This window comes from Taudactylus pleione, unplaced genomic scaffold, assembly GCF_031769625.1.
Source record: "Taudactylus pleione unplaced genomic scaffold, aTauple2 ptg001845l, whole genome shotgun sequence".
Lineage (NCBI taxonomy): Eukaryota > Metazoa > Chordata > Amphibia > Anura > Myobatrachidae > Taudactylus > Taudactylus pleione.
The window spans coordinates 654,551-679,278 of NW_028286242.1; the positions used below are offsets into that span (position 1 = coordinate 654,551).

Below are 24,728 nucleotides of genomic sequence, written 5' to 3' on the forward strand. Positions count from 1 at the left end.
CTGATGGCTCCTGATGTATGAGATACACCAGAGAGTGTGGGGAGGAGACTGGTCAGATCTCTGGGCTGGTAAACACAGTGACATGATGTGAGGGGGAGAGCAGGAGTATAATAGGGGCTGATGGCTCCTGATGTATGAGATACACCAGAGTGTGGGGAGGAGACTGGTCAGATCTCTGGGCTGGTAACACACAGTGACATGATGTGAGGAGGAGAGCAGGAGTATAATAGGGGCTGATGGCTCCTGACATTATTCTGTAGTAACAAAGGGTGTAGGATAAGAGATTGCTGTAGTGACTGCACAAGGAGAATGCATCTGTTTTCTGTATTTGTTATTTATTACTGACCTGTGCTGATATCTGTAGGGATTTCCTTCTTCTTACACAGCTGATCATCCATCACATACGTCTCTTCTTCTCCCTCTATATCTTCTACTTTAACATCAATCAGATCTTCATACTGAAAAACCCAGAAATCGATAACAATAACATTACAGTAAACTGAAGAATAGCAGTTTATAAAGATCTACACCACTTTCTAAAAATCACATAAAATAGACACTTTAATATTGTTATGTGGTGAGACCCCCAACTCCATGTACCTGATCCTCCTGTAGGATACTGTGATTCTCCTCTGTATGATCCTGGGAAGAAGGAGAACAAGGACATCTCTCTGGGGTATTCCTGTTACTGGCCCCATCTGTTGGAGACACACAGTGACTGATTACATTGTATATATGTGATTATCAGATTATGTGTATCTAGGTGGCCCCATAGCTGCTCTCTCCATTACAATAAATAACAACAGTCTCCTCTTACCCAGTGATGTGAGGGGTCGGTGATTCTCCATCATCACGTCCTTGTACAGACCCCTGTGTCCTTCTATATGCTCCCACTCCTCCATGGAGAAATAGACAGTGACATCCTCACACCTTATAGGAACCTGACACACACAATGATACAGTCATCACCCAGACACGTCCCCTGGTGTTACTGTATAATGTCCCATTCCCAGCAGTCACCTCTCCAGTCATCACCCAGACACATCCCCTGGTGTTACTGTATAATGTCCCATTCCCAGCAGTCACCTCTCCAGTCATCACCCAGACACGTCCCCTGGTGTTACTGTATAATGTCCCATTCCCAGCAGTCACCTCTCCAGTCATCACCCAGACACATCCCCTGGTGTTACTGTATAATGTCCCATTCCCAGCAGTCACCTCTCCAGTCATCACCCAGACACATCCCCTGGTGTTACTGTATAATGTCCCATTCCCAGCAGTCACCTCTCCAGTCATCACCCAGACACATCCCCTGGTGTTACTGTATAATGTCCCATTCCCAGCAGTCACCTTTCCAGTCATCACCCAGACACATCCCCTGGTGTTACTGTATAATGTCCCATTCCCAGCAGTCACCTCTCCAGTCATCACCCAGACACATCCCCTGGTGTTACTGTATAATGTCCCATTCCCAGCAGTCACCTCTCCAGTCATCACCCAGACACATCCCCTGGTGTTACTGTATAATGTCCCATTCCCAGCAGTCACCTCTCCAGTCAGCAGCTGAATGATCTTGTTGGTGAGTTCCAGGACTTTCTGGTCATTGTGTCTCTCATGAGTCAGTGAGCGAGGTGAAGGCTCCGTTATGTGGCTCTGGGTCCTGCTTAGTCCTACTGACACATGGGGGAGTCTGCTGGGTGTTGCAGACTTACCAGATGTCTTCACTAGTATATAATCCTGTGAAAGAGAAAGAATCAGCACACAAAAAAAAAATATTTTCAAAAAAATGTAATAATATTCCATAAGGATCATTATAACCCTTTTATTGCGCTTAGATAGTATTGCGTCTACTCCAACTGATGAAGTGTCCACCTCGTATTAGAAGTTTACTCAGACTGACTGCCTCCTGCCCGCTTGTGAGGCCATGAAATCTGCATCCTCTTACGCAGATCCTGGCCTCTGCACTCCCAGGAATTGGGGGCAAGACGCCCATTTCTGGAAACGCAGGCCAGCGCCACCTCCTCCCCACCCCCAAAGCAGCCGCAGCATGTCAATCATGCTGCAGCTTAGGGGCACGGTGTGCAATCACGCCGGAATCAATCTGCACATGCACAGAACGGGTCCTGTGCATGCGTAGGCCGTCTATATCAGAAATGTATATAAACCACCTCATCAGTCTGGTTCCTGTGTTAGTAATAGAGATAATAGTGATGTCACTGTGACACTCCCAGACTCCCTCACCTCCCCAGTCAGGTCCCTGTGTTAGTGATAGAGATAATAGTGATGTCACTGTGACACTCCCAGACTCCCTCACCTCCCCAGTCAGGTCCCTGTGTTAGTGATAGAGATAATAATGATGTCACTGTGACACTCCCAGACTCCCTCACCTCCCCAGTCAGGTTCCTGTGTTAGTAATAGAGATAATAATGATGTCACTGTGACACTCCCAGACTCCCTCACCTCCCCAGTCATGTCCCTGTGTTAGTAATAGAGATAATAGTGATGTCACTGTGACACTCCCAGACTCCCTCACCTCCCCAGTCAGGTCCCTGTGTTAGTAATAGAGATAAGAATGATGTCAATGTGACACTCCCAGACTTCCTCACCTCCCCAGTCAGGTCCCTGTGTTAGTAATAGAGATAAGAATGATGTCAATGTGACACTCCCAGACTCCCTCACCTCCCCAGTCAGGTCCCTGTGTTAGTAATATAGATAATAGTGATGTCACTGTGACACTCCCAGACTCCCTCACCTCCCCAGTCAGGTCCCTGTGTTAGTAATAGAGATAAGAATGATGTCAATGTGACACTCCCAGACTCCCCTCACCTCCCCAGTCAGGTCCCTGTGTTAGTAATAGAGATAATAGTGATGTCACTGTGACACTCCCAGACTCCCCTCACCTCCCCAGTCAGGTCCCTGTGTTAGTAATAGAGATAATAGTGATGTCACTGTGACACTCCCAGACTCCCTCACCTCCCCAGTCAGGTCCCTGTGTTAGTAATAGAGATAATAGTGATGTCACTGTGACACTCCCAGACTCCCTCACCTCCCCAGTCAGCAGGTATATGATCTCCAGGGTGAAGCCTATTATAGTCTCAGTCACGTGATTTTTGTTCTTATCCATCCTCGAGACAGTCATAGGATATATATTAGATGCGCTGGGTTAGAAAGAGAAAAAAACATCATATAAGTTAATTATTACATAAATAGAAGCAAAAGGCACACTTATATATATTGCTATATTGGGGCATTATGGGGGTATATCAGTCATTAGGAAGTTACATGATTGTGCATGAAACTGTGCTGCCTGTGCTAGGCAAGTTATATTATAGACATTTGGGATTAATGTACACAGAATACAAAATGACATTTTCTCCATAATGTATGTGTGGGACGCTTTACCATAGTGTACAGGCTATATCTTCATTTATATGCTGCAAAAATAATATGCTTTATTCTTTATCATGCCCGTCAGGTACATATTATTCCAATTTACTCAGTACAACAGCTTATCTACACCATGTTGTTGCACTAATTTATCTGATTACTTTTGTGTGATATTACATATTACATATGACACCATAGGCATACATTCAATGAGGCAGAGAATGCACAATGCTTACAACTGAAGTTATATACTAAGGGAAAATCCAAAAGATTATTTCCTAGTATGTTCTGTAAAAATTTTAAAAAAGTTGATTCTTGATCAGATTTCCCCTATTCTGACCCTTTGGTTGCATTTGGAGCCTATAAATGAGACTTGGGCATGTTCTTGGCAAATTTGTCCTTCCTGCCCAATTGTTTCTTGTTGATCATGAATGATTTTGAGGCACCACTGTCTTTTACCTGGACAGAAGTCACCTTTATCAACCTATCCATTAACGGTAACATTAGTTGACTCAATGAAACCTCCCACTGGCAGGGGAACCCCTCTGCACTCTTTGGAAGTGGACGCAGTCTTCATGATCAGCTCAGTTACCCTTGGTGGTGACTCTTTGCTGCTCTTCTTGGCACCTGCCATTGTGGGCAGCTTGGGCTGTCTCTTATCAGCAGTGACAGTTTTGGTACTTGGCACACAGAAGCGGAGCTGTAGAGTTATGCTGGGTAAACATTAGCCTATGTGTACCCAGCACGTTCTCGTTTGGCGGGGTCCGGGCATCGGCAAGTGCATAAACACTTTGCGACAGTGGGAGCAATGGCAGGGGCCATGCTGCATTTGACATCGGCATAGCCAGAACACACTAGCCGATGTGGACGATATGTCGTCCAATACCCCCGATCGGACGGCATATCGTCTAGTGTGTACCCGGCTTTACAGTAGGCAAAACAGCTGTTTCCAAATCACCTGCTGCCTGGCTGATCCTAATGTGATCACCCGAGTTGGATCCCTGGGTCACTCAACCCGGGTTATCTTTTCAGGGACCCTTTTCAACTGAGCCACGACCCAGGTAGACCTGGCAATAACCCAGGTTATTGCGGCAATGGAAAAGGGGTATTATTCACAGACTTGATTCGAGCATCAGGACAGTGGTTCAAGAGAGTAGCAACTAATGAGTTACAGCAGCTACAGTCTAATTAACAAACACAGTCTGCTGCACCTGCATCACGACAAGACACCACAGTGCACCATCTGTATTTCAGTCATGGTAAATGAAGATCCTGCTCCAAATGTATTACAACAGGGCATCATAGTCTGCAGCAAATGTGTTATAACCGGGCACCAGAGTCTGCTCCACATGTATTATAATAACAGGACAAAGAGTCTGCTCCACCTATTATAAGTGGCCACCAAAGCCTGCTCCACATGTCATAATCACAAGACACTATGATCTGGTCTGGACACCAGAGTCTGCTCCACATGTATCAGAACAGCTCACCATAGTCTGCTCTACATGTACTTTAACATGACATTAGCCTCAGAGTCTGCTTATCCTTGGAGTTTAGGCGTATCATTACCTGCTGCCGAACACATTAATATTCTCTCTTCTAACTTCTGCTGTACTTTCCCAGCCAGGTCACCAGGAAGAGGTTACACAAGACCACAGCGCCCTCCTCCTCCCCCTCTCTGTGCTGTGTCCGCTGGCGCTGCATCATTCAATCTACAGTGACTTCCGGGCTGTGCGTTCCAAAGCAGAAAGGCTACAACAATATGGCCGCCACCGCTGCCTGTATAGGGTACAGAGCTCTCACCTATTACGAATAATAGTGATGATAGGGGCGTTTCTATGCAAATGAGCGTGTGTGTGGATTCACGAGAAGGGATTATTCTATCAGTGTTGCTTCTTGCTGTGGCTTCTCAGACACAGATGTAGTAGTGTGGGCCTATTTGTTTGTAACTCCACAGCCAATATCATTTCCTGACACACTACCTGCTACATGCTTCCAAAGACCAACATCATGGCCAGCATCTTTTACAGCCCAAATCACCATTACAAGCTCCTAGCATACATTTCCAGTATAGTTATAGAGACCAGCATATGTATCAAAGCTTGATGTGATATATATCACCAATCAGCTCCAAACTATAATTTCTTAAACACAGCCTGCAAAATGTAAGTTAGAAGCTGATTGGTTGGTGATATATATCTAATCTCACATCAAGCTTTGATACATATGCCCCCAAATGCTGTTTGTGCAGCCCAAATAACCTATACCAATACCAATATATATTACCTACACCATACCTCCCAACTGTCCCGCTTCCAGCGGGACAGTCCCGTTTTTCTGGGACTGTCCAGCTGTCCCACCCGCGGGCCGCAGTGTCCTGCGGTGGCTGGGCAGTTGGGGAGAGCACAAACCGCTGCTCTACATAGCAGAGCAGCGGGTGTGCAGCATCTCGGAGAGTGCTGGGCATGCCCCCAAAGTGCCGAAAACGGGAGAAGCCGTGAGGCTCCGCCCCATTTTCCATAGATGCCTCCCCTTTTTACTCAAGCCATGCCCCCTTTTCGGTCGCACGCGCCGTGTCCCTCCTTAATAAGTTTAAATGTTGTGAGGTATGCTACACTGTTATATCCCCAATTGCCTCCTTGCTTATACAAACCATATTACTTATTCTATTACTACTGCTAATAATCTCTTCTCCTTTCTAGATAACGTACAGTCTCCGGTTTAGGGGTTTGTCTGGTCGTTCGGGCAAATCTCTTGAATCACTGGACGGATTTTGATGGAGTTTTTTGATGGCGTAGCCGGCAGGTATCTCAATAGGATGCTCATCAGCCCCGACATTACCATACAGACGCAGTAGGGTCCCCCTCTATATCTCCCCCAGTGTGACAAGGTCCAGCTCACTGCCTCACACATTGCAGTAAATGTTTTTACTTCTATTGCTGTATTTAGAATATGTTTACAATCAGAAACGGCTTTACCTCGTGGACCAGTAGTGATCGAGGAGCCATGGTGGTCGGAGGCTACTGTTATCCGTTCCTGAGTGCTGGGAATGGAGAAGACAGCACTGGAACCCTCACTTCAGCTCTGGCCAGAGTTCACGTAATCCCAGCAGGAGTGTATATGGGATTTACCTCCTGTACACCTAAACTCCAAGTAGGGTTTGGCGAGAAGCAGCACTGGGCTCCTTTCCAGTAAGAGCTGATGGGTTTGTTGAATCCAGAAGCACCACATCAGAGTCCAAATGGCCACTGGAGCCGCAGTAGGCTTGGAGGTGACACCAGACCCAGGATAAGTCAGCCCTGGTGGTTTATTCACAGATATAACCTCCCATTATAATAACAGTACATGGAGAGGTCATGGATATGCCACAGAGGTGTAACAGAGAATAGTTAAATAACGAGTCATAACTTCATAACTCTTTTTGAAACAATCAGAACCTGGGTCTGTTTTGCCAGTCGGGGGCCTGTGCTGAGTATTAGTAGCCCCATACATCTCAGACACCCTGGGCCCTTCAGCACATAAGTACGGCCGACTTTGCCAGAACTGAGACGCCCACTTTTAGTGACCATACACGCTGTAATACTGATTGGAACATTCTTCTATGCCACCACTGGTCGCAGCATCAAAGCTTGTACCAGCCCTATTGGAGGTGCAGTGTCTCCATCTGACCATGTCCTCCTGTGCCTGTGGGTCTGTAATTGCATTTGCTTGCATTGACACGCCCACTGAACGTCCCAATGCCTTCATTTCTAACCACCACCCAGGTATTGCTCAGGGTCGCCTATCACTTGTCCACCACACTTCCGATACTATCTCACCATACATTGCATGCGGATTGCGTGTAACTCAGAATCGGGCCCGCTGTGAGTGATAGAGGCGCAGACCATGGCCATTTACCAGATATTCTATTGTCCCTAGGCCTCCATGGACTTATTTTAGGACAAAATAAACCTAGGGACCTATGTTTATTATACTGGTACCATAAAGGGGGCCAAAGTTGTTTCCCAGCGGTATTTTATATGGTAATTGCATTCAACGGGCTATATTTACTAAAGTGCGGGTTTTTAGAAGTGGAGATGTTGTCCATAGCAACCAATCAGAATCTACCTAAAATTTGACTCGCACCTTCTAGGAGATAATAGCTAGAATCTGATTGGTTGCTTGCTATGGGCAACATCTCCACTTCTAAAAACTCTCACTTTAGTAAATTTATCCATAATGTCGTCCCAGGGACGCTCTGGGGAGTGGCTCAACTTACCTGAGCCGGTGATGTCACATGTTTTGGGGCGGGGCCAGCACAGCATAGAGTTCTGTTACGGCACTGATGTCATAATTTTAGAAATCATCTTATCTAGAAATAGTTTGACACCTTGGATGAAGTGCCTTAAACATTTGCTTGTTTGTTTTCTACTTTAATTCATCAAAGTATTTGCAAGTTAGGTTAGAGACGGACTGGGAAAGAATCAGCCCCAACATTGTATGTGCATGCGCTCCCTAAGCGCGTGCGCACACGGTAAAAGGGGCGTGGTCATGTATTATGAGGGCAAGGTCAAACATCACTGGGGTGTGCCATGAGTCACAGGGGGTGTTGCTCTGCCGAGCAGAGCGCCAAGACGGGGGAACTGCTCGGCCAGGCCTTCAGATGTCCGGACTGGCCCATTAGGCCATCGACCCTTCTGGCATTTGCCAGAACTGCCAGTCAGACCCTGAGGTAGGGTAATAAATGCGGTTAGGAAGAGGATCAATAACACTTTTAGTGCTGAGGGTTTTCTCACTCCTGTGCGGAGACCATTTTTCCACATTTGCACTTGTCACATTCCAACGTTGACATCAACAGTGTTATTATACAGCACCAACACCAGTTATACCTTTTTTGACATTGATGTGTTAAAAGGAACAAAAAGACTAGAGGTATTATCTTAAAAATAAAATAAAATGCAACCAAAATGGCCAAAAAAAAAAATGTTTGTTTTTTTTTTCTTGTAATTGCAAGAAAATTATCCAAAAACAAATGTGTCTATTTTTTATACACATCATGGAGGTACACAGTGTGGTCCTTTCTTCGGCATTAGCCCACATTTCCAAAACCGCAGGATTCTACGGGGAGGTTTTCATAATAGAGTCTGCACTTGAAATCCACAATACACTTTTTTATTATATTTTTTGCCATCTAGATTTACAAGTTTACAATCTCTAGGAACTATATGGTAACCCGACAGGGCATACTATTTTTTGGAAAACCTACCGACTTAAATGAGTGGACCACTAGGGGTAAATTTACTTAAGTGAGAGTTTTTAGAAGTGGAGATGTTGCCCATACCAACCAGAGTCTAGCTATTATCTTGTAGAATGTGCTAGTTAAGTAGAATCTGATTGGTTGCTATGGGCAACATCTCCACTTCTAAAAACTCTCACCTTAGTAAATATAGCCCCTAGTCTTAACGCAAGATGGGGGAGATCTGGACATTTCTCCCCATCAGTGGAAATGTTATGTTTTGTTTACTGCTTTATTAGCTGTCTGGTAATCACATGGCAAATACTACTAAGCGGCCACATCATGACAAAGAGGGGACCATAGCTATGAGGGGGCCAGATGCCCCGCTTTCAATTGCGGCTACCCCAGGAAGAATGGAAGTCAGGAGTCTCCAAGCAGTTACCACTACTCTATCCCCCCCAAAGCTTCCCCATCACCCGTATTTCTGAAACTTCTCAACTATATCTCTCCCTCACCCACTCTCTCTTTTTCCTGTGACTTTGAGATTCTTTTTTATATAAACTTGCTTCCATCCATGGACTATTCATTTTAAATTTCCCCATACTCCTCACCATTACAGAAAAATGGCTTAAGCCCTCTGCCAATTCATACCCTGCAAATCTATCCTACAATAAGGAACTCTTCCTTAGCCACACTACTAGAAGCAGAGGAAAAGTAGGTACTTTCTCCACACTGTGTCCTCGGAGTCATACTCCCCCCTCAGTAGAAGTAGTGAAGAGGTGCTTTTTTTTTTTTTTTTAAAGGCTTGAAAGTTTAAAGATTTCGTGAGAGCCTGGACAGGTGGGGTAAGGAGCTCCATAACAGGAGAGCAGCAAGGGAGAAGTATTGGTAGCAAGAGTAAGAGGTGGAAGGCAAGGTGTAGATAACAGGCAGCTCGAAGGGGAATGGTGGGAGAGTATCTCACGATGAGGGTGGTGGTAGTTCCTATAACCTGTGATTATGACATAGGCGACATCCAACACTTGTTCTGGGTCTCCGACAGCCGCTACACAGTCATGGTTGTCCAGTTGCTTGTGGTGTGATCATGCTTTGTAGTGTTATGATGCCATTTACCAACTGTTCTCCACAAATCTTAGATGCATTATATTGTTAAGAGTAAACATTCCTAGCATTATAATTTGATGTATCGAAAATCTGTTGCATTTCACTGCCTTAAATTTTAGCAACCTTATCATTCCTCCTAAATCTCTCAACACATTTCACATCTGTCCCACTTGTGGTGCAACACTATGTTGCCAAGGTTCAAAGTTACTCAGTTTGGGGTTTGGGGGTTTTTTTTTTTTTTGCTCCAAATCCTGCATCAGTTTCATTATGATTAACGGTCTTTATCCTTTCTGTGGTGAAAGTTGGGTACAGGACACTGTTAAAGGTTCATTCCTTTCTCCCAGAACTGTAGGATTATCCTTTATAACGTTGTGGATATATGGCTGTTATCTTATACTTTGCTAAAGGCCCTTCCCTGTTTTGGAATGACAATGTCCCCCAATCTTTACTCACAGGAAAGTCTTCTACAAATACATCCGTAAAAGATGGAGGCTTTTGAATGCAGAGGGGGACAGCTTCTCTCCCGCACTGTGGCCAGGGGTGGGTCAGGCTGTTATTCTATCCTAAACTCACTTTGAGTCAACTGCTTTGAGATGTACCCCTAATTCAGTCATTGTGTTATCCTTAATGATGATTAGTGGAGGTCTAGAGGATGTAATAGGGTCACCTGATGTAGTTAATGAAGTACAAGGACGCAGCCAATGGTTTGAGAACACCCAGGAAACAAGGCCAACACGCCCCATTTTCTGTAACCCTCTCCATTGACGCCCCAAAACGTCAGCAACATGTCAATCATGGTGCGGTTTTGGGTCACTGCGAACCGACGCAGAGGCAACTGCTGCACAAAGACGCAGACAATTGGACACGGCTGCATGCAAGTTAGAATCAGGCCCTTACCCTTTACTGTGACAGTCTGGTACCCAGGTCACATGGCACCTTGCTTGAAGCACTATTTATACTATCAAAAACCCACAAGACCCATTGAGCTTGAAAATTCCTTATATTTGTATACCAATTCATTTTTCCACATTTACCATCCTAACAACAAACATTGGGCTTGTGCCTTAAATTCAATGTTGTACACAGGGGTGTAACTAGACCTAGTGGGGCCCCATAGCAACATTGGGACATCTCTGGATCTATGCCCCGCCTCCTCCCAGTACCAGTCAGTGAGGACAGAGGCGGAGCAAACCGGAGGCGGTCCCATAGCAGCCACACCCCCTGCACATACTGTAGTTATGTCAGTGGTTGTAATACTAATTGGTGACTAGTCAGGGCTAGATATTTTCCTAAACAGCCCATTGCTGAAGACCAGTGACATAGGTTGGGCACCAGCTTCCACCGTTGCCACTACAAAATTCATACAAAGCTTAAGTTGGATCTAGCTCTGTCAGGATGGCATATGTGCCAGTTTACGGTAGCTAAGAACTGTGGTATATGCACCACATTGGGGCCAGGGGAAGCCATTCGTTTACACCAGGAGATGTGGTTTGTCTGTGCTAATAGTAAATACTATAGTTACAGTCCATAATATGTACACAATACAATAATTCCAACAATATATCATAAAAATAACACTGTCCATGTCTGGATAGTGCTAGTAATAAATTAGTATCATTTACCATAATAAAACACATTTAAAATGCAAATACACCATTCAAGTACAAGTTCATTAAAAAAACCAAACAGGAATTGTAGAAGGGTAACGGAATACGCTAGCGCTATATAAATATTAATAATAATTGCTTTCAGGCTGTGGACTGTTATACATTATTTATGAAATATTTGCACAGTCCACAGCGGCCTCACTAACAATTCACCACAGCGTTAGTGGGTGGGGTCAAGAGCCACTCAGCCAATCAGAAGCGGCTGCCGATCATCGCCATCATCTGGGTACGAGTTTGTGAAGTTTCCTATGGTGAATGAGATTCGATTGGTGTTTAAAACACTTGTCGCACTCGCCGCAAATATACGGCTTCTCGTCGGTGTGAACGATCATATGAACCAGCAGGAGTGACTGATGCGAGAAACATTTCCCGCACTCGTGGCATAAAAACGGCTTCTCCCCCGTGTGCGTTTTCCTATGTCGAATAAGAGTCGAGTTATATCTAAAACATTTATTGCACTCGGAGCATGTAAACGGTTTCACCCCTGTGTGAATTCGCTCATGTTTCATGAGATCGGACTTCAATGCGAAACATTTCCAGCAATCGGCGCAGGCATAAGGCCTTTCCCCGGTGTGCACTCGAATATGCCGGATCAGGTCGGTCTTCAGCCTGAAGCACTTCCCGCATTCCGCACACGGGAAAGGTTTCTCGCCGGTGTGACTCTGCTGGTGACTGAGGAGAAAGGGTTTAAATGTGAAACGTTTCCCGCACTCGGCGCATGAAAACGGCTTCTCGCCAGTGTGATTCCTGAGGTGTCTGACGAGGTCGGCTTTGTACGCATAACATTTGTCACACTCGGAACAAGAATAGGGCTTCTCGCCTGTGTGACTCCTATGGTGAGTGAGAAGGAACACTTTACGGGTAAAACATTTCCCACACTCAGAGCACGCAAATGGTTTTAAGTCGGCGTCGCTTTCCTGATGCTTAGAACGATTTGTGCTCATGGCACCACACTTGTCATCGGAAGACGCAAATACTTTATCATCCGTTTCAGACGTGCTGTGCGTAGCAGTGTCGCATTTATCAGGGGAACGTTCCTCTTGATGACAGGGATCAGGTGATACAGCTGCACTGTCATGTACTGGAGGTATATTTTGGGTTACATTGTTTTCTCCTGGAGCATCCTGTGTGATGTTGTTATCTTCGATCGTACACGCTGGAGATAGAATGAGGGGTCCCTCAGATATATTCCGGCTGTTCTGTCCTTCTGCGTGATCTAAACATGAAAAGATGAGATGTCAGTGTAGAAGACTGGCATCTCTTTCCTCATCACTGTGGACAGCAAAATGTGTAGAACTTATATACATTCCATTCACTGGGACAATGCCATATGAACGTTTATACATGCTTACTTTAAAATGTGTAATAAAATATAGTGCATATATTACAATGGTAAAGATAATGGTATAAACTATCAGCAGTTGAGCTATAAAAATAAACAAAAACTAAATCAGTGGACCATTCTGTTCTTGCGTGGTTTTCTAACTGCCATACATCACCAGCGATTCTGCCCTCCAAGCCGCCGGGGTTTACTATCCAGCTGTATTACATGACGGCACGGTTTCTAACATCACCAATGGGGCACTAGGATTTATTTAGTCATTAAATGGGGGCATAATTAGAGATTGTTTAGTAATGGGGTGTACTACACTGCTTTATTATTATGCATGAGAAATTCTACCCATATCTGCAATTTCCCTGTTCCCCTGGTGGCTAGAGTTACCACTACTCAGCATTGGGCTGAACCTCTCTTGGTGCGGGGGTCAAATAGTTTGCTCAGAGCTGCCCTTAGAGGGGACGCGGTCAGCATGTCGACGGCCACGATGCTGAAATTCACAATGTCGACAGTTTGCAGCTAACATGTCGACAGCCACAAAATGCCAATGTGTTCGCAATGTAGACAATGGTAAATATCGAAGAGTGAAATGCTAACGTTTTATGAAGTGAGAAATTAGAGTTAGGATTAGGGACGGCCAAGTTTCTTTGGCAAGGTAAAACTTGCTCTGTTCAGTTCAATAGTGTACATATCTGGCGGCGATGGAACAGTAAACTGTAGGTTTACCCAGCAGGTTTAAGACGAGCTCACGTCTCCAATATGTATGGTCTACCAAGACTCGAGCCACTTCTACTAGGCTCATGTATGCAGAATGGGCCTATCCAGAAGCCTTCTCAAATAAGGTTACCCTGGAGGAAAACAAGGGCACAGCTTCTGCGTAAGCCAGAATCTTTCCACTTGTGGACATTCCCATAATAAGTGCCAGAATGTACTGTAATAGGAGTGAGCAACACTAATCCCCATCCTAAATAAATCCAAGCACAACATCAGGGATTAAACAAAGCAATATCAGAGATTAGCAGTGTGTCAGAAATTTACCCTAAAATATAACTAAATTTCCTGTAGGCGTCACACACTCTAGCTCCAGAAAAATATGTAAAAAAAACAACATAAAATAAATTTTTACCTTGGACTTTTATTACAATAAAAGTTATAAGGATTATAATGCTGAAAATATAAAAATTAATATTACATTAGAGAGAAAACTGGTCAGATCTCTGGTCTGGTAACACACAGTGACATGATGTGAGGAGGAGAGTAGGAGTATAATAGGGGCTAATGGCACCTGATGTATGAGATACACCAGAGCGTGTGGGGAGGAGACTGGTCATATCTCTGGGCTGGTAACACACAGTAACATGATGTGCGGGGGAGAGCAGTGACTCCCCCACTGGACAGATACTTTGTCCTCATTCGACTGTACTGACAGAGGAGGGTGTAGGATAAGAGATGGCTGTAGTGACAGAGGAGGGTGTAGGATAAGAGACTGCTGTAGTGACAGAGGAGGGTGTAGGATAAGAGATGGCTGTAGTGACAGAGGAGGGTGTAGGATAAGAGATCGCTGTAGTGACAGAGGAGAGTGTAGGATAAGAGATGGCTGTAGTGACAGAGGAGGGTGTAGGATAAGAGATGGCTGTAGTAGTGACAGAGGAGGGTGTAGGATAAGAGATGGCTGTAGTAGTGACAGAGGAGAGTGTAGGATAAGAGATTGCTGTAGTAGTGACAGAGGAGAGTGTAGGATAAGAGATTGCTGTAGTAGTGACAGAGGAGGGTAAGAGATTGCTGTAGTAGTGACAGAGGAGGGTGTAGGATAAGAGATGGCTGTAGTGACAGAGGAGGGTGTAGGATAAGAGATGGCTGTAGTAGTGACAGAGGAGGGTGTAGGATAAGAGATGGCTGTAGTAGTGACAGAGGAGGGTGTAGGATAAGAGATGGCTGTAGTAGTGACAGAGGAGAGTGTAGGATAAGAGATTGCTGTAGTAGTGACAGAGGAGGGTAAGAGATGGCTGTAGTGACAGAGGAGGGTGTAGGATAAGAGATTGCTGTAGTAGTGACAGAGGAGGGTGTAGGATAAGAGATGGCTGTAGTAGTGACAGAGGAGGGTAAGAGATGGCTGTAGTGACAGAGGAGGGTGTAGGATAAGAGAGTGCTGTAGTGACAGAACAAGGAGAATATGTGACTGTTCTGTACTTAGTGATTATTACTCACCTGTGCTGATAGCTGTAGGGATTTCCTCTTCTTTACACTGCTGATCCCCCATCACACATGTCTCTTCTTCTAACCTTATGTCTTCTACTTTATTATCAGTGAGGTCTTCACCCTAAATAGCCCACCAGAGACCAAGTAATTACAAGTAAACAGAAGATTATCAGGTTATAGGATCAACACAGCTCATCTACAGAAATTGTAAAAAAATCTATTTTTGTTTTGAAATCAGGACAATTAATCCCACCTACCTGATCCTCCTGTGGGACACTGTGATTCTCCTCTGTATCATCCTGGAAATAAAGAGGACGGGGACATCTCTCTGGGGTATTCCTGTTACTGGCTCCATCTGTAGGAGACACACAGTGACTGATTACACTGTATATATGTGATTATCAGATAATGTGTATATAGGTGGCCCCATAGCTGCTCTCTCCATTACAATAAATAACAACAGTCTCCTCTTACCCAGTGATGTGAGGGGTCGGTGATTCTCCATCATCACGTCCTTGTACAGACCCCTGTGTCCTTCTATATGCTCCCACTCCTCCATGGAGAAATAGACAGTGACATCCTCACACCTTATAGGAACCTGACACACACAATGATACAGTCATCACCCAGACACATCCCCTGGTGTTACTATATAATGTCCCATTCCCAGCAGTCACCTCTCCTTTCATCACCCAGACACATCCCCTGGTGTTACTGTATAATGTCCCATTCCCAGCAGTCACCTCTCCAGTCATCACCCAGACACATCCCCTGGTGTTACTGTATAATGTCCCATTCCCAGCAGTCATCACCCAGACACATCCCCTGGTGTTACTATATAATGTCCCATTTCCAGGAGTCACCTCTCCAGTCATCACCCAGACACATCCCCCGGTGTTACTGTATAATGTCCCATTCCCAGCAGTCACCTCTCCAGTCATCACCCAGACACATCCCCTGGTGTTACTGTATAATGTCCCATTCCCAGCAGTCACCTCTCCAGTCATCACCCAGACACATCCCCTGGTGTTACTGTATAATGTCCCATTCCCAGCAGTCACCTCTCCAGTCATCACCCAGACACATCCCCTGGTGTTACTGTATAATGTCCCATTCCCAGCAGTCACCTCTCCAGTCAGCAGCTGAATGATCTTGTTGGTGAGTCCCAGGATCTTCTGGTCATTGTGTCTCTCATGTATCAGTGAGTGAGGTGGAGGCACCGTGATGGGGCTCTGGGTCCTGCTTAGTCCTCCTGACACACGGGGACAGCTGCCGGGTGTCACAGGCTCTCTAGATGTCTTCTCTACTACCATGTAATCCTTTCACAGAAAGCAAGTAAGAAAATAAAGTAAAAGGAACAGGAAGGCTTAGTCATTTGTGCACTGATCTCTATTATACATATAATAACAGCAGTTATTACACATTAACATAGTTGCTGCGTGACCCCAGCCTGATCTAGAAGACGTTTGGAAACCTCATCAATGCCATTCTGGTCTGAATTAAATGATGCCTCATCAATATAAATGACATCTGCAACTCTGTTAGTCAGTGACTAGTGGGATTTGGTACTCAAGTGTCCCTAAAGTTCAGCTGTGTCATCACAGAGTGTATATGTTGACAATGAACTCTATAGTATAGAGTATATATAACATATACTATAGTATATGTTGTACACAATGACGGGCAGGCTAAGGATTAGCAGGGTTCCTCACTGCTGATGCAGGTCAATAAAGGAATGTAAACTACTTACTGGTCATGCACATGTAACATACGTTGGGAAGTTCCACCACTGACACCTGAATGGAAGCATTTTACAGTTTGATGGTTAAGCAGGCCGCCTTCCTGGTAGTTACAGTACCAATGCTGGGAGACGGCATGTCTCGGGTCACTGTTCCTAAACAGCCCTAGGTGCAAAACTGGTTATCCCGAACCACTGGGGGCAGGCATTTTAGGGCAGTGTTGGCCAACTCTAGTCCTTATGGAACCCTAACCATGTACTTTTCCCAGGTCTCCTCACAGAATCACGATGGGAACAATAAGTACCCCATGTCGATCAGTAATATTAGATTACTGTGATTACTGTGCTCCAACACACAGATACGGAAAAGATGCACTGTTAGGATTCCTGAGTACCGGCGTTAGGAAACACTGTTCTAGGTAATTTAAGGAGGAAGACAGGAATTTCTTTTTATAATCTGATGAGAAAAATTACTACTTTGTTTTAAATTATTAAATATTATTATTTCATAATTCAGTGGAAATTCCAATTAACTGTCCTGTTTATATATCACAGTTATTGTCTGTATAACCTCATAGGACCACCATTATCAAGCCAAAAACATTTGCTCTGTTTAGTAATGACAAAAAAAAAAAAAAAAATCCCCCAAATCAACATTTTGCTACAACAGTGATGTCACAGAGAATTCCAGTCAGGTCCCTGTGTTAGTCATAGAGATAAGAGTGATGTCACTGTGACACTCCCAGACTCCCTCACCTCCCTAGTCAGGTCCCTGTGTTAGTCATAGAGATAAGAGTGATATCACTGTGACACTCCCAGACTCCCTCACCTCCCCAGTCAGGTCCCTGTATTAGTAATAGAGATAATAGTGATGTCACTGTGACAATCCCAGACTCCCTCACCTCCCCAGTCAGGTCCCTGTGTTAGTAATAGAGATAAGAGTGATGTCACTGTGACACTCCCAGACTCCCTCACCTCCCCAGTCAGGTCCCTGTGTTAGTCATAGAGATAAGAGTGATGTCACTGTGACAATCCCAGACTCCCTCACCTCCCCAGTCAGGTCCCTGTGTTAGTAATAGAGATAATAGTGATATCACTGTGACACTCCCAGACTCCCTCACCTCCCCAGTCAGCAGGCAGATGATCTCCAGGGTGAGACTCAATATCTCCTCAGTCATGTGACTCCTGACCTTGTCCATCCTCGTTGAATCAGTCCTATGCTGTTTTCAAGATTTTGACCTGTATGTGATCTCACAACTAGATCTAGGAGAAAAAAATATTGACATGTTGACCGACTGTTAAGGCACTTCTTGGCCTTTTGGCCAAGATCAGGTGTAGAGGACTATGTATGGTGTGGGGCCTAAAGGCACACCCAGTAGGCGATGGGCCATCACTTGATCCTCTGGCCAAGAGACTGGCTGCTTGAAGGTGCTATGTGCCCCTGGTGCTGTCGGAGGTGCCTGAAAATGCATTGGTGAAGGACTGGGCACTTTTGCATTGAGCACCTCTTTTTTCAAGTAGCACTAATTATCTTTGCCGTAGTCTTCTGGCCGGGGCAAGAGTAATTTTTTTATACTCCCGGGCAAAAGACTGGGGCCTATTTATTAATTTATTACACTTTTTGCACCTTTTCACCACATATTTTTTTGTGTGTCACACGTTTGTGGGGGTTTGGGCGAGACCCTTATGGGCAGCCCTCTCCCTAATGGGCGGTGCAAGTGACTAGACGATATGTGGATCAGACGACATATCGTCTAGTCACTTGCACCGCCTATTAGGGAGAGGGCTACATCGCCCTACTCGGCCAGATCAAATGACATATTGGGTACATCGTCTAGTGTGTTAGCGGGGGCCATGTTGGCGAATGCAGCATGGTCCCCGCCGTCGCGATATCGCTCCCGACGTCGGCAAGTGTGTATGAACTTGCCGATGCCGGGACCCCTGCTGGTCCAGTCGCTCACAAGATTGGGCTGGGTACACATCGCCCAATGTGTACCCAGCTTAAATTGCCTGAAGCGCTCTCCTTTTTGGCAAGAGCTGAGGAGTCTGTTCTCCAGGGGAAAGTTTCGATTAACCCTGGAGAGAAAGAGGGATCCCGAGCCTTGCGGCGAAAGGAAGCCCAAAGACCCTTGACCCCTAAGAGGCCTAGTGGCTCCAGGGGTCGGCAATGTCAAGGGGTCCCCCACCCCTAGCTTCAGTGAAAGAGAACGTGAAAATACCTTTTTCCCCTCAATGTGGCCTTTTGGCTCCGAGGGGATAGGGAGAAATGGGGGCCCTTCTCCTTTTGGAGAGGGTCCAATGTCCCAAGCCCACAGCACAGTTTTGCACTGCACTGGGTGATTAGAGCATGCACCACGGGCTTGAAAAGATAGTTTATGAACTTGCAAAGTCGCAACTTGCATTTTCCCAGTGATTATACATTATATTCATATAATATAAATGGTTATATTGCACAGCAGGAAAGGCGGGAAATGATGAGGGCATGAAGGAGAGTTTTAGTAGCTTCCGGGATGAGGAAGGACCCGATTCTGGGAATATTGTCGAGATGGAAATGGCTGGATTTTGAAAGGTACTGGATGGGAGGGGGGGTCTGAGACAACGGTGGCACCTAGACATCAGACCAGGATAGTGTTGGAAACCGACATTGACAGCATAGCGGGAAACGGTGGGAGCAGTTTGGACCTTGGTGTGTGGGGGGGAGGAGATGAGGATTTTCATTTTTGACATTTTGAGCTTCTACCACGGGAGCGCGCACAGTGCGTACACTCTTGACGATTTGTCGTTCCTATGCGTGTTGGAATCGACCAAATCGTTCAATATATCGTCTAGTGTGTCTGGGCCTTAAGAGAGATTAGCGAGTGAGAGAGCGCGGAGCTATAGGATGAAAGACTGAACTTGAAGGCTAGTCATTCAGCATGAGAGTGTAACATCCTCCAGCGGCACAAGGCCACTTCTGGACAACGCGGATCTGCTACAGGTAAATCCAGCTGGGATATTGCAGCAATGTGTTTCCAGAGGTTGGATACCAATAACTGGCAGCTACAGGGTTAAACAAGGCAAAAGTCAGAACCCAAAGCCAGATGTTCGGTACACAGATGAGCAGACAGAAGTACAAAGCAGGGTACCGAAGGGATGTCCAAAAACCAGAGCCTAAAAACGAAGCTATGGACTCAGAGCCGGAGTGGGGGGTGAAATACTGAGGTTCATATAATTAAGATACAACTTTAATCTTGTTGCATATTTTGGATACAAAACACAAACATATCCTGACTAAAAAGTACTTGTAACAATGTTGCTGCTCCTGGATTAAAATCATGCACGCCTTCTATAGTAAGTCTGGAAGTGACATATCTCTAGAGATATCCAAGTGTTCAAATTGGCAAATAATTAAACAGATGGTGTAGAAGCTTATACTGCAGTCCATAGTGCATGAGGTTACAGGTTCATGTACCAGAGGAAGCTTCTGCATCCTTCCTTGTGTGATCGTGGCAGGGTCAGGGTAGAGTGCCAGGGTTGGGCAGGGGACTGTCGTAGATTGATGGCAACAGCTGGGGCAGCAGAGTCACAGGCAATAGTGAAGGCATGGGCACAGAATAGAAGGGGGCAGCTTGGTCAGGGCAGGTGAGGGCAGCTATGGGAAGAGAGAAAACTGAATCTGGGGATGAGGAGAACCTGGTGGGGTCAGGTGCCACAATAATCTTCCTAGTAACAGTGGTCTTATGGGACGGGGGTGTAATACCACAGGATTGGGCTATCACTATGCTAATGGACAGGTGTGATCCCTTTATATATTATATTTATATACACATATATTAATATGAAATGAGAATACAAGGCGTTTATGGGATATTAGGACTCCAGATTCTGCTCATATGTATTAATGCTTAAACCCCGAATGAGGAAATAACATTACACAGACAGGAGACACCAGAGTCTGCTCCATATGTATTATACCGCATGAGGGAATAGCATTACACAGACAGGAGACACCAGAGTCTGCTCCATATGTATTATACCGTGTATGAGGGAATAACATTACCCAGACAGGAGACACCAGGGTCTGCTCCATATGTATAATACAGTGCATGAGGGAATGACGGATGTGGCACCGCAGTCTGCTCCATCTGTATTATACAGTGTATGAGGGAATAGCATTACACAGACAGGAGACAACAGAGTCTGCTCCATATGTATTATACCGTGTATGAGAGAATAACATTACCCAGACAGGAGACACCAGGGTCTGCTCCATATGTATTATACCGTGTATGAGGGAATAACATTACCCAGACAGGAGACACCAGGGTCTGCTCCATATGTATAATACAGTGCATGAGGGAATGACAGATGTGGCACTGCAGTCTGCTCCATCTGTATTATACAGTGTATGAGGGAATAGCATTACACAGACAGGAGACACCAGAGTCTGCTCCATATGTATTATACCATGTATGAGGGGATAACATTACACAGACAGGAGACACCAGAGTCTGCTCCATATGTATTATACCATGTATGACGAGATAACATTACACAGACAGGAGACACCAGAGTCTGCTCCATATGTATTATACCATATATGAGGGAATAACATTACCCAGACAGGAGACACCAGGGTCTACTCCATATGTATTATACCGTATATGAGGGAATAACATTACACAGACAGGAGACAACAGAGTCTGCTCCATATGTATTATACCGTGTATGAGAGAATAACATTACCCAGACAGGAGACACCAGGGTCTGCTCCATATGTATTATACCGTGTATGAGGGAATAACATTACACAGACAGGAGACACCAGAGTCTGCTCCATATGTATTATACCGTGTATGAGGGAATAATATTACACAGACAGGAGACACCAGGGTCTGCTCCATATGTATAATGCAGTGCATGAGGGAATGACGGATGTGGCACCGCAGTCTGCTCCATCTGTATTATACAGTGTATGAGGGGATAACATTACACAGACAGAAGACACCAGGGTCTGCTCCATATGTATTATGCCGTGTATGAGGGGATAACATTACCCAGACAGGAGACACCAGTCTGCTCCACATGTATAATACCGTGTATGAGGGAATGACGGATGTGGCACTGCAGTCTGCTCCTCCTGCACAACGCTGTGCCCGGATATCTAATGAGATGCAATGAGACGCATATTACCTGCTGCCGCCGCCGCCGCCTCCTCCCTCTGGTACCCGGATGAATGTCGGGCGCTGTGGCATCGGGATCGGCTTCCACGTCACTTCCAGTTCCAGGTACATCTACTGAAGGGGATCTGTACACAACCATCGGGAATCAGACACAATGGTCACTAGTCCAATGTCATTCTGCAGAGACTCGAGAGGTGCATCATGGGAAATGTATTTCCGCCCGCCTTCCCCGTGTCCTGCAAAAGACTCATTTATTTCAGAGCTGCCCTCTAGCGGTCACTGTCAGAGTTGCACTACAGTATAGGTATACCAGGATCAGTGCGTGCTACCGACACTGCCCTCTAGTGGACCGCCTGAGAAATGCCTAGTGCTACAAATACATTCACAAAGACAACAAATGTAAAAATAAAGGTTGTATAGCACAAACTAATTAAAAAAATGGATGAATACATTCAATAAAACACATGTATGTTTATTAATATATATCTCATATATGAGATTAAATCAATGCCAAATTCCACAAAACAATAAAAAAAAATAGTAAATGAAAATAGCAAATGGACACGTAAACTAGAAGAATAACATGTCTCCTGGAAAATTATATTGAGAAAAAAATAGGAATAATTACATATGTATGTGAATCTATCTATCTTTCTATCTATCATTGGCCCCCACAGGGTCAAAACACACCACATTGGCATACCCTCCAACATTTTAGAGTAAGAACCCGTTACATGGGGCATGGCCACATATAAAGGGGCGTGGTCACGGGGCTGGAGGCATCGGGCGCTGGCTGGTTTAAAACCTGCAGTATAAGGGGCCCATTTAGCAAAGTTAATTTGAGGTAAATTCCCAGAAAACACCTGTTTTCGGGGGTTTACCTCAAATATTAAGTATCCCCAGCATGTATGAAAGAGGGACCGCAGCAGGTATCTCCGATACCTGCTGCGATCCCTCCATTGCCGCCAGCAGCCGCCTCCCCCATAGGTTTCTATGGGGGATGTGATGCCGCCAAATGTATCAATATCGGGAATGCAAAGCATTCCCGATATTGGCCCCAGCAGCTAACGCTATCTGAAGATAGCTTTAGCCGCTGTGGTCTATGGGCACACCGCATTTCTGTCGGCGGAGGGATCTCCCAGATCCCTCCGCCGGCAACGGGCGCCGCTCATGTGCAGTCCGCGGGACTGCGCATGAGCAGAAGCCCCGACTGCCCTCTGGAGACATCGCAGGGACGGGCTCTTTTCGGAGCCCGTCTCCCTGCATTTCCCGGATAATACAACCAACAGATAGGATCGCATTTTGCAATGCGATCAGGGGCGGTACTGCATGCCCTGATCGCATTGCAAAATGCGATCATTAATAAATGGGCCCCTATGTGTTATACTGCAAGTTCTATATACAGACGCTAGTGACAGTCAGGGCAAGCTTTAGAGGAGGACGGAGGACTGAGAAGAGCCGGCTGTCACTCAGCAACGCTGCGGGAGTCCTGTGTCCCAGCAGCGCTACTTAAGAAATCGAGTGATTGTACCCACCTGGTACAAAACAGTACAGCCCCTGTTGCCGGTACAGACCATTAAAAAATGGTACTGTACCATCTAAAACGGTATAGTTGGAGGGTATGCATTGGCCCCCGCAGGAACAAAACACACTACATTGGCCCCCACAGGAACAAAACACACTACATGGACGACACAAGTTTTGGGGGTTTTTTAGGGTTAGTGCATACAAGCCTACTCTCCCGGGAATCGCGGGAGGCTCCCGATTTTTCGGGTAACCCCCCGCGATCCCGGAAGATTAGGCATATCTCCCGCATCCCGCCCACTTCCTAGTGAAGTGGGCAGGATGGGGAGATTTTACCTGAAATTATCGGGTCCGTCGGGAAGGGGCGGGGCTAAATTAGGCAAATCGCGTCATTTAGCCCTGCCCCCTCCTCACGGACCCGCGAATCACGGGGGTTTACTGTAAAGGGACGGGGCCTAATGCCGTCTATCATCTGGCCCCGCCCCCCGAAGAGGAGAGCAGCAGGTCCCCTCCTGCTGCTCCCGGAAAGCTGCCCAGCAATGTAGGTAAGTATGGGTTAGTGTTAGGTTTAGGCACTTACTGGAGGGTTAGGGTTAGACACTTACCCCAACGGTTAGGGTTAGGCACCAGGAGGGAGGGTTAGGGTTAGGGTGAGGATTAGGGTTAGAAAAAAAAAAATATGTCGACCCCTTTTTGTGCCGACCATTTTTATGTCGACCATTTGACCCTGTCCACCATTTGTATCTCCTCACATGACGACCTCCTCACATGTCGACCTTTAGTGTGCCGTTCTTTTGTCCCTGTCGACCTACTGCAGTCTAACATTTGGTGTCTATCTAAATATTGTTTACCTTTTTACTGTAGATCTTTCAATCCACATCTACTCCGGGAATGGTCGAGAGACTCCCGAAAATCGGATGGCGCGCCCTACCACCCGAAAAAGTAGGCAAGTCTCCCGCACCTCCATCCATCTCCAGCACCCCCCCAAGCCTACCCACCAACCGCTCACAATCCCCCGCTGCCACCCACATATAGACAAGTGGGTGGTCTGTGATCTCATAGGAAATGCAGTACCCATAAGCCACGCCCCATTTAATCACCCAGAGGGCGTACTCAGCATTCCGGGAGCTACGGGGCATACCCCCTGTCTCTCTCTTGCCAAATGTTGGGAGGTATGCGAGTGGTATGGTGGGACAGAGCCAGAAAGGCGGGATTTCTGCCAAAAGCGGGATGGGTGGGAGGTATGATCTCTCTCTCTCTCTTGGGTAGATGTACTAAGCCTTTAAACTGACAGTTAGGAGCTGATTGGTTGGTACTTTATCACTCTATAAGGCTTAGTTCATCTCCCGCTCTCTATCTCTGTTTACCTTACAGGCAAAGGAGTTGTCACTCTGAG

At 45.8% G+C, this 24,728-nt stretch overlaps 2 protein-coding genes across 2 annotated transcripts in view; one reads left to right on the plus strand and one right to left on the minus strand.

Annotated features, from left to right (window-relative positions):
* Window positions 1-22,033, minus strand: part of LOC148436280 (uncharacterized) — a 30,275-nt gene extending 8,242 nt beyond the window's left edge. Inside the window, exons 1-13 of the mRNA XM_088465084.1 lie at window positions 21,819-22,033; window positions 17,768-17,909; window positions 16,036-16,227; window positions 15,383-15,506; window positions 15,166-15,263; window positions 14,918-15,029; window positions 11,604-12,589; window positions 3,939-4,087; window positions 3,047-3,158; window positions 1,549-1,737; window positions 818-941; window positions 601-698; window positions 347-458 (exon numbers count right to left, since the gene is read on the minus strand). Of these exons, the coding sequence (XP_088321210.1) occupies window positions 347-458; window positions 601-698; window positions 818-941; window positions 1,549-1,737; window positions 3,047-3,158; window positions 3,939-4,087; window positions 11,604-12,589; window positions 14,918-15,029; window positions 15,166-15,263; window positions 15,383-15,506; window positions 16,036-16,227; window positions 17,768-17,845 (2,374 nt within the window). The 5' untranslated portion in view covers window positions 17,846-17,909; window positions 21,819-22,033. The remainder of the gene's footprint in view (window positions 1-346; window positions 459-600; window positions 699-817; window positions 942-1,548; window positions 1,738-3,046; window positions 3,159-3,938; window positions 4,088-11,603; window positions 12,590-14,917; window positions 15,030-15,165; window positions 15,264-15,382; window positions 15,507-16,035; window positions 16,228-17,767; window positions 17,910-21,818) is intronic.
* The window catches only part of LOC148436279 (uncharacterized), a 193,352-nt gene that overhangs the window by 26,080 nt on the left and 142,544 nt on the right, over window positions 1-24,728 (plus strand). The gene's annotated exons all lie outside the window — the stretch shown is intronic.